At 53.9% G+C, this 10,271-nt stretch overlaps 1 protein-coding gene across 1 annotated transcript in view; it reads left to right on the top strand.

Moving 5' to 3' along the window:
- Positions 1–2,847: 2,847 nt before the first annotated feature.
- Positions 2,848–10,271, top strand: part of OPRD1 (opioid receptor delta 1) — a 40,707-nt gene continuing 33,283 nt past the window's right edge. Inside the window, exon 1 of the mRNA XM_061390695.1 lies at positions 2,848–3,309. Coding sequence (XP_061246679.1) covers positions 3,083–3,309 — 227 coding nt within the window. The 5' untranslated portion in view covers positions 2,848–3,082. The remainder of the gene's footprint in view (positions 3,310–10,271) is intronic.

Genomic DNA, 10,271 nt, shown 5'->3' with positions numbered 1-10,271 from the left:
TTGTAGAGGTGATGCACACAAATCCCGTGATTATCCAGATAAATTTCTTTGAGGAAGAGGTGCATGATGCTGTGAGAACAAATGATAAGGACAGCTTGATCTAATTGTATGGGGCAGTGGAGGAGGGCAGTCAGTGAAGTTTTCGTGGAGGAAGTGATATTTAAGCTGAAACTTGAAGGATGAATAGCATTTAGCCTAAGGAGGTGGCGGAGCCCTTCCCAGTGGAAGAAATAGAATATGCAAATGTCCTGAAGTGGGAAAAAATTTGGCTTGTTGGAGGAGTTGGGAGGGGGCTGGAACTCTAGTAAAACAGCCCTCCTGCGTCCTGTCCCAATTTCTTTCCTCTGGCACCAGAAAAGTCTCTGAGTATACCAGGCCTTTTGGGATAAGGGAGAGAGTTTTGGCAGCACACATGACCACAGAGTAAAAAAATCACCTGATGAGTCCTTAGATGGTTGGGTGGGAAAGCCTTGAGGGGTGGGGAGTCTGCTGTAGCTAGTAGGGGGACTTGGCCAGCAGCTGAGAGGGACAAAGAGAACAGAGAGGAGAGCTTCGCTGGTTCCCCTTCCAGTGGTTAAGAATCTGCCTGCCAATGCAGGGGACACAAGTTTGATCCCTGGTCTGGGAGGATCCCACATGCCATGGAGCAGCTGTGCCTGAAAGCCGCAACTACTGAAGCCCATGCGCCTACAGCCATGCTCTGCAATAAGAGAAGACACCGCAGTCAGAAGCTGTGCATTGCAACAAAGAGTAGCCCCCACTCAGCAGAACTAGAGAAAGCCTCCATGCAGCAACAAAGACCCAGCACAGCCATAAACAAACAAACAAATAAAGCTGTTCTTAAAAAAGAAAAGAATGGAGAGGAGGATGATCTTGGGAATTCTGGCTTTGTTCTTTTTGGGAAAGGGTAAGAGTCTTGTGCGTAGGTGGATGACTCAAGCCAGAGAGTGAGGGGTCCTCACCCAGCCACTCACAGGGCCAAAAGTGTCACAGCAGAGTCCAGAGCTCAGGAACTCCAGTATTGTCCCATTCAAACCACCCCCCCCCCCACTCCAACCCGGGTCCTTTATTCATCCAACAAGTATTTCCTGAGCATCCACTGTGACCCCAGCCCTCCACTGGGTTCAGGGATCAATCAAGCCTGGTCTTCCCAAGGAGGAAACAAACTTGGCTAGAAATAATTACCATATGGGGGTCCAGTGATTTAAGACTTCTTGCTGCCACTGCAGGGGGCATGGGTTTGATGCCTGGTTGGAGAACTAACTGAGGCCAAATAAAAATTATCATATGAGAATATTAGTCTTCTTGTCTGTAAACTGGGGAATCTATGTCAAAGTGTTGCTTTGGATAAAGGGCTCAGCACAGTGCTGGAACAATAGGGAGAATGTTCTGGGAAGGACAGGGGCCCCCAAAACGAGGATGGCTCTGGGTTGGGGCTGGTCAGGTCAGAGAGAAGGTGTCAGAAATGGCCTCTTTCCACCTGCGCCTATAACAGCCACAGAGATCCTTAAGGTGCTCTTTGAGATCCTGCCCACCTCCTCATTCCCTTCTCCCCACACTCCTTTTCTGTCCTCTGCTCTTCCTGGCTTTTTATCCCTCTGACCATAGGGTCTTTGCACATGTGATTTAAAAAAAAATTTAGAAACACTTTCTTTTAATTTTTGACTGTGCTGGATCTTCGTTGCTGCACGGCTACTCTGTACTTGCAGTGCATGGACTTCTCATTGTCGTGGTTTTTCTTGTTGCTGAGTACTGACTCGAGAGTGCTGGCTTGGTAATTGTGACACTCAGGCTTAGTTGCTCCATGGCAGGTTGGATCTTCCCGGATCAGGGATGGTTTAAACCTGTGTCTCCTGCACTGGTAGCCGAGTTCTTTACCACGGGGCTACCAGAAAGCCCCCATGGGTGACTTCTTTGACTGAAATGCTCCTCCCCAGTCTCTTTCCTGAGTCAGTTCCTCCTCACACTTCACATCTTACCTTAAGCGTCATTTCCTCAGGGAAGCTGTCCTGACCCCTGGCTTTTGTAGGTCCTGCCAAAGGAATGCCCTGCTTTCCTTCACTCTCCTCCGTGTGTGACCAGATCTTCCTCAGTATGATCTTGCGATTGATATCTCTCTCCTCCACTGGGCTGTAAGGAGGCAGGGCTTTATGCACTAGCGGCCCCTCAGTTGGGCTTCCCTGGTGGTTCAGATGGTAAAGAATCTGCCTGCAGTGCAGGAGACCCAGGTTTGATCCCTGGGTCTGGAAGATCCCTTTGAGGGAATGGCAATTCACTTCAGTATTCTTGCCTGGAGAATTCACCTCAATAGTACCTGGCTCATATTCCGCACCCAAAAAAGATCTGTTGAGCAAATGAATGGGCTGCAAAAAAAAAAAAAAAAAAAAAGGGATAATAATGTTTATTTATGAAGCGTTTACTGTGTACCCGGCACTGAGCTAAATTCTTTAACCGCATCATGTTAATCTCCCCAACAACCCTCTGAAGGAGGTGGTGTGATTATTCTCACTTTACAGAAAAGGAAAATGAAGTCGAGGGATGTTAAGTGACTTGCTCAAGGTCACTCTGCTTGTTAGCGCAGGGGTGAGGGGCGGGATTCATATACAGGTCCTTCCCACCCCCAAAGCAGTGAAAGATGCGGAGGTGAGTCCCGGCTGCGGTCCGCGCGGACGCACCAGAGCCGGCGGAGCATCCCTAGGGAGGGAGTGGGCAGTTTCCCCCGGCTCCACTCCGAGCCGGTGGTGCAGCGCCCGCCCCCGGTCGCGGGCGCAGGCTGGCGGCCGCCTCCGGGCCACGTGGTGCGCGCGGCGGGCGCGTCCGAGGAGCCCGCAGCGGCTCCGGGCTCAGAGCTCTCCCGGCTTGGAGAGCGGGCGGGAGCCGGGGGCCGGGCCGGTGCGGACGGCGAGGCGGCTGAGGAGGCGCGGAGGTAGCAGGGAGGCCGGAGCTTAGCGTCCGGCGGCGTCGGGGCCGCGGCCTCGTCCCCGTCCCGGCCGCAGCCTCTTCCCTTGGCGCGTTGCTGGCACCGGGTCTCTGCGCCCAGGGCGCACGGCGGGCAGGGACGCAGTCCGGCCTCTTGGCCGCCATGGAGCCGGCCCCCTCCCGCGACCCCGAGCTGCAGCCCCAGCTCCTCGCCAACGCGTCGGAAGCCTTCCCCAGCGCCTTCCCCAGCTCGGGTGCCAACGCGTCGGGGCCGCCAGGAGCACGGAGCGCCTCGTCCCTTGCCCTGGCTATCGCCATCACCGCGCTCTACTCGGCGGTGTGCGCCGTGGGGCTCCTGGGCAACGTGCTCGTCATGTTCGGGATCGTCCGGTGAGTCCGCTGTGGGTTGGACCGCGCGGCAAGGCCCCAAGGGTGAGGGTGGGGACCGCGGACCTGGGACCCTGACCTCGGACTCCGCACACCCGGGGCCTCTGGGCTTCCTGAAGGGGGCGCCCCGGGGCCCAGCAGAAAGAGCCCTTCCATGGCAAGGGGGACCCTGGCGTGTGTGTGTGTGTGTGTGTGTGTGTGTGCGCGCGCGCGCGCGCGCGTTTAACTAACATTGGATAATCTGTGGGCCTCCCCCTATTTCTGTGTCAGACTGTGTGGGACAGTTTGGTGACAGTTGTGTGTCTGTCACAGTTTGCGAGTGCGTGATTCTGTGTTTGTGACAGTACCGATGCGTGTTTGGACCTCCACAATCCTGGTAGTGGTGGGCATAGATGCCCGAGGTGCCCTGGGCCTCGGGCGAGACAGCAGTGTGTGGGCTGAATATGCAGGTGAGGGCACAGGAGCGCTTGTGTATCTGCATCATGCTGACAGGCGCTTACCAAGTCACATTTAGGGACCATCTGTTGGGGTTCCAGTGTTGGTGTATGTGCTTGTCTCACACTGTCAGTTGGTGATTCTCTCTGTAAGAGCGAGTGACAACGTGACTGTTGTTTCTTGTCGGACCCTGAAGCCCCCATGGGAGGAGAGCATCCAGAGTGGCTCTGGACACTTGTGTGTGCATCTGCTGAGGGGTCGCCATGGTTCCCGGGTACAGTGGGCCAGCCAGTCACTCTCTGCTTCCTTCCCCGGGGCCATCTGGTTCTGAGCTCTGGATGTGATTCAGAGAGGCCGCGGATCCTCCTCACAAATGTCCCCTCTCTCACCTCCTCTTCTCCAACAGTCTTTTTTTTTTTTTTTTCCTGGCAAAAGCAAAAGTGATGTGGTTAGGCTGGACTGGAGTTTGTACTTTCATCTCAGGAAGTAAAGTTCTCTTCTGTGTCTCTGTTCAGTGCAGGGACCTTCTCAGAGAGTCTAAAGCATCATTGGCTTGCCCAGAAGCAGTCTTCCTGACCCAGCCCTACCAATGCAGACACGGGCAAAAGGGCTTGAAAGGAAACTCCCATCCTGGTTAACTGGAAATGGGTCATCTGTGCTGGCTGACCAAGGGACAACCCTAAACCTCTCTGGGGCCTGGTGCCACCAGACAGGGCAGAGAGCAGGAGGCAGATTGTGGATTCAGAGGCTGGAGATGTGAACTGTGGTCTTGGCCCAATTGCTGATGCCTGTCACACTGGGGGCCCTTTCTTCTCGCCCACCATCTACCCCACCTGCCTCAGTTTCCTCGTCTAGGGGATAGAGACCCAGTCTCTGTAGCTGGGACCATGAGTTCCAGAATGGGAGGTCTCTGTTGGACAGAGCACAGTACACTGGAGTGTTGTGTGGTGTTGGGGTGTTGTGGGAGCTTTGGCTTGGATGATTTTGGGGGAAGCTTTGCTCCCCCAGGAGGAGTGGAGGGCACAAGAATTTCCTGTTCTTTCAGTGACTCATCACCAGCTCCAGTGGGAAAATTTTCCCAAGCACAGGCAGGAGCAATCTTTGCTTTGTCAGTGGTTCTCCCCACTTTACCTTGGGAAGTAGTCCATGAACTGGCTCTGCCACTGGGGTAAACCGCTTGGCCTCTTTGAGCCTCAGTTTCTTCATCTATAGAATGGGGAAGTAATAGAGTCTTCTTTGACAGTGTTTTTGTGAGGTGGCACTCAGAGAGCATTATAAATGCAGCTGGCATGGTGTCTGGACCCAGTAAGTGTGAGGAGGAGGAGTAAGATTTCTCAGAAGGAGAGTGAGGGGGTGCTTTTCCTAAGGTGGGCCTGGGAGTAGCTCTGATTCCAGGAGTCCCAGGTTCCTGCACTCGTGCTCTGGGGGGCTGGGGCAGAGGTCTCAGTGCTCTGATCTGGGGAAAGCCAAGTGTCAGTGTGCTCACTTCCACCTCCAATCTCTTTCCTGGGGCCTCTGACTGGTCGGCTGATGAGTGAACCCCCCCGCCCTACTGAGCCAGGGGAGGGCCTCTCACTTCTGAGGGTCCACTGAGGGCAGGCTCTGGGCTGCATGTGCTAGGGTGCTGCCCATCAACCTTCCCCACATCACCCTGTGTCAAGTGCATCTTGCAAGCAGCATAGCGGGCCCCTTAGGTCCCTGTGTCGTGCCGACATTTCCCGGGGCAGCCATCTATGTGATCACTGGGCCCGACTGATTGAATCCTCTCCTGCAGCCTGGTAGGATAGGCATCAGCATCCCCATCATTGTCACTTCCAGTGTACAGTTGAAGAAGCCACAATTCAGAGGGAGGCAAGGTGGCTTGTTCCCCTAGGTCCAGAACTTTTTCCAGAGCTGCCTGGGGTAGGGGGACAAAGAATCGCATAGAAGGAGGGGGCGGAATCCTATCCATCCTCTTGTCCTAGGGTTCTCAGAGAATGATGGAGACAAAAGCACGGTGACTACACATGTTATTCAGCACATGTGCTTTAGGCTGCCATCCTTGGGGAGGGGAATGACAGGCCCTGGCACTTAGTCCTCCCCCACTGAAAGGGAGGCTAGGGACAGGGCAACTGTCTGGGGCTCGACTTCTGCTGGCAAAGTCCCAAGAGCAGTGTGTGTACAGTGGGGAGCCAGGATGAAGAAAACCTCCAGTGTATCCATGGTTCTTTGAGCATGCAGAGCTCAGCCCCACCAGTAAGTGAGTCAGTTGATTGGCTGAATGAATGAGTGATTGAATGGATGAATTCTGCCTATGAGTCCTGAGCTCAGCCTACTTGGAGAGCAGGGGAGGGTTTGCAAAAATGATCCAGAAGGCCGTTGGGACAAAGAAGGAGGGAGGTGAGCGGCAGAGCTAGGGCTCTGAAGCCAGACACTGCTGCTGCTAAGTCACTTCAGTCGTGTTCGACTCTGTGTGACCCCATAGACGTCAGCCCACCAGGCTCCCCTGTCCCTGGGATTCTCCAGGCAAGAACACTGCAGTGGGTTGCCATTTCCTTCTCCAATGCATGAAAGGAAAAGTGAAAGTGAAGTCGCTCAGTCGTGTCCGACTCTTCGAGACCCCATGGACTGCAGCCTACCAGGCTCCTCCGTCCATGGGATTTTCCAGGCAAGAGTACTGGAGTGGGGTGCCATTGCCTTCTCCAGAAGCCAGACACATCAATGTGCAAATCCAGAGTTCAAAGCCACTTACTTGCTGTGTATTTGGACTAGTGACTTCACCTTTCCGAAACTCATTTCTTCGCGTGTAAAGTGAATGTAACAGCAGCACATCTGGGGTGGTGGTGAGGATTAAAGGAGACATGTTGTGTCTGAGCCCTTTTAAGCCCTTTGAGAACAGGGAGGGTTTCTATGTGAAGGAATGAAAAGAATTAACTCACTCAATAAAAATCCATACTAGATGCTGAGATGTGATGGTGGGGAAGAAAATCCACCATCCCTGCCCTCGTGGAGCTTAGGTCTGGGAGAAATAGACATTCGTCCACTAGTCATCCAACAGATAGAAGTTTGCAGCTGTGCTGAGGGCCATGGAAGAGTGAGCTGTGAGACCCGGGATCGGGGAGGGTCTCACCTGGTCTGGAAATTCCAGGAAGGCCTCTGAGGAGCTGAAGGGTATGGAGAGGGTAACTAAGTAAAAAGGTGAGGAACAAGGCTGACATGCATGAGGGGCTGGAAAAAAAAAGATCACAGGAATCTCAGAATCCCAGAGCACAAAGCACTCCCTGTTCCCCCATCCCAACTTCCAAGGATATGCTTGGGAAGCCTGTTCACCCTCTGGATACACAAGAGGGGCCTCTGGGAATTGCACTCTTAGCCAACAGCCTGTGGTTTCTGAAATTTCCATGAAATGTGAGCAGGAGTTTGGGGATATGTGGTCCCCAGGCAGATGCTCCCTCCCTCCCCTTGCTGGGTGAGTTCAGCCAGTGTGGGGACTTGGGGAGTCTTTACAGCAGATGCCCGACAACCCCTCCTTCCGGGTGGAGTCATGCCCTGAGCAGGGCTGGCATCTCAGAGTTCCCATCCCAGCTCTCTAGGTGGAGTGGAGTGTGAAGGGCTTAAGGATCCCCACACCTCTGATGACTCCATCTTTAGAAGTCATCAGTGATGATGCCATCTTCCCTGTACGTGGCCCAGAACTTCCTGGTTTGCCTACCCCAAATTCAGGGAGGAGAATGGAGTCGATGCTTCTCCGGTGTGGCTGCTCATCCGCCTGCCCTGTCTGCTGCCTCCTCCTCTCCCTGACCCTGGTTTGGGCGTGTTTATACCTTGCTGTGTCTCTCACCAACCCCCCACCAGGCCTCCCTGTCTCTTCATAACTCTGCCTCTTGAGCTCTTCCTAGGCTGGTGTCTCTTCTGACTCTTCTCCTTGTATCAGATGCCAGCTCTGCCACCTGCCCAGATCTTTAGCAGGCTGGATGGCTGCTCTGCCCTGCGGTTTTGTCATTTATAAAATGTGGATTGTAGCACCTGCCTAAGAGGCACCTTTGTCCTAAAGATGACAAGGTGGTGTTGCTAGAGCATTGTGTTTTGCCTCCCATCCCAGGGAGCTGCAGCACAGAGCAAGCGGGGAGGGGGGGTTGGGCCTGGCAGCCTGGTGTGGGGCAGGGTCACGACAGATGAGTGAGGCATTCTGGTTGTCCCCTCTGTCTACTGCCCAGGTGCCAGGGGTGGTTGGAACAAGTGCTCGGTGGGGGGAGCCCTGAGTTCCTGTCTTGCTCTTGGAGACCCAGCGTGAATCTCTTGCCCTCTGGTCTCCCTCCCCTCTCTTGCCTGGATTGAGGTCTTGCAGACCCTGGGGCCCTTGGACCAGGAGAGATGCCAGTGAGGTGAGACAGTGCAATGGAGAAGGTCACACCAGGAGGTCAGGTGGTGCTGGTCTACCATCCCTGCTCCACCATGTCCGGTGGCGTGGCTTTGGGAAACGGCTTAACTCTCCTGAGCCCCCTTTCTACATTTGCAAAATTGTGGTGATCAGGATAGGCTCTTGGGAGGACTACGTGAGATCATGCATGTAAAGGTCATAGCACAGCACTGGGCACAGAGTAGGCCTTCAGCACATGCCAGATGCTGAGATTAACTGGCACCCCAGTGGCTGTTCCAGGCAGGCAGAGCTGGTGGCCATGAGATTGTCTACACTTTCCACCTTGGGTCCTTTCCTGCTTCCTGCATCATCTGCACATTTACTCATTCAACAAGCATTTACTGATACTGATCCTGCCGGGCCTGTCCAGCTGCAGCCCCCATGGCCCAGATGCTCAGCTGAAGCCGCATCGTGGGCCCTGGCTTCTGACACAGCCATGCGCCCTGGACCCCCTAGTAAGTTACAGTTCCAGGGACAATTGCAAATTTTCAGAGCTGACGGAGTCTGGAGGCACCCAGCCAGGGCAGGTGGTGTCTGTGCTGAGTCGTGATGTGGGTGGGAGCAGTGGGTTGGCTCCACAGAGAGATGAGGATGGAGCATTCCAGGCAGGGGGAACAGCACGAGCAAAGAAATCTTCAGGAGATGATCAGAAGGCAGCACTGCAGACGGCGGGGAGGTTCACTGTGGCTGAACGAGGAGTGCTAGAGGGCAGGGCTGGCAGCCAGGCGCCAAAGCGGGAAAGGTCTTGCAAGCGGGTGTCCGCCTCAACAGGGTTGTCAGGTGCACCTGCTGAGAGCTGAGCTGCAGCCAGGCCCTGGGGCTGGTGATGAACCACCGACTACAATCTCTGCTTTCCAAAATTCCTGGGGGAGTGGGATGCACATATTAGAGGAACTCCATGAGCCAGCCCCCGGGAATTGGAGGGAGTCATTCTGGTGGGGGCTTCGCTGCTGGCTCAGATACTGGAGCTGTTAAGTTGCCCATTCATGTCTGACTGTTTGGACTGCAGCATGCCAGCTTCCCTGTCCTTCGCCATCTCCCGGAGTTTGCTCAGACTCATGTCCATTGAGTTGGTGATGCCATCCAACCATCTCATCCTCTGTCACCCCCTTCTCTTCCTGCCTTCAATTATTCTCAGCATCAGAGTCTTTTCCAATGAGTCAACCCGTTGCATCAGGTGGCCAAGGAATTGGAGCTTCAGCTTTCACATCAGTCCTTACAATGAATCTTCAGAGTTAATTTCCTTTAGGATTGACTGGTTTGATCTCCTTTCAGTCCAAAGGACTCTCAAGAGTATTCTCCAACACCACAGTTCGAAAGCATCAATTCTTCGGCACTCGGCTTTCTTTATGGTCCAACATGACTACTGGAAAGACCATAGCTTTGACTATACAGACCTTTGTTGTCAAAGTGATGCCTCTGCTTTTTTAATACACTGTCTAGGTTTTGTCTTAGCTTTCCTTCCAAGAAGCAAGCATCTTCTACTTTCAAGGCTGAAGTCACCGTCCACAATGATTTTGGACCCCCATTTTTCCCCCCATCTATTTGCCATGAAGTGATGGGACTGGAACCCATGATCTCAGTTTTTTGAATATTGAGTTTTAAGCCAGCTTTTTCGTTCTCCTCTTTCACCTTTCTGGGGTCAATCCCTAGGTCAGAAAGATACCCTGGAGTAGGAAATTGCAGCGCATTCTGGTTTTCTCGCCTGGAGAATTCCATGGACAGAGAAGCCTGGTGGGCTGCAGTCCAGGGCGGGTCACAAAGACTCGTACAGGACTGAGCGACTAACACTGTTACTACTATTCTGGTGCGGAGAGGGGAGGGAGAACTTAAGAGAAGCCTGGATTCAGGCCCAGCATGGCTGTATGAGGGGCTGGAGGCTGTGCTGAGGCTCGAGTTTTCAGACTGGACAGGTTCTTGGGCCCACGGTAAGGCAGCCATGCTGGGAAATGAGGAAACTTGGAGTCAGAGGACATGGGGAAGAGGACTTTGGAGCAGTCTGTGCAGAATGGAGTTCAAGAGGATGAATTTGGTGTAGCGGGGCTGGATCAGGGCAGTGGAGAGCTGGATGACCTTGGGCAGGCCCTGGAAATCCTAGCCTTGGTTGTCCCTTTCAAACTGCAGTGTTGTG

This window comes from Bos javanicus, chromosome 2 (assembly GCF_032452875.1).
Source record: "Bos javanicus breed banteng chromosome 2, ARS-OSU_banteng_1.0, whole genome shotgun sequence".
In the NCBI taxonomy this organism is placed as follows: domain Eukaryota; kingdom Metazoa; phylum Chordata; class Mammalia; order Artiodactyla; family Bovidae; genus Bos; species Bos javanicus.
The sequence above is the reverse complement of the archived record's forward strand: the minus strand, read 5'-3'. Positions and strand labels throughout refer to the sequence as shown.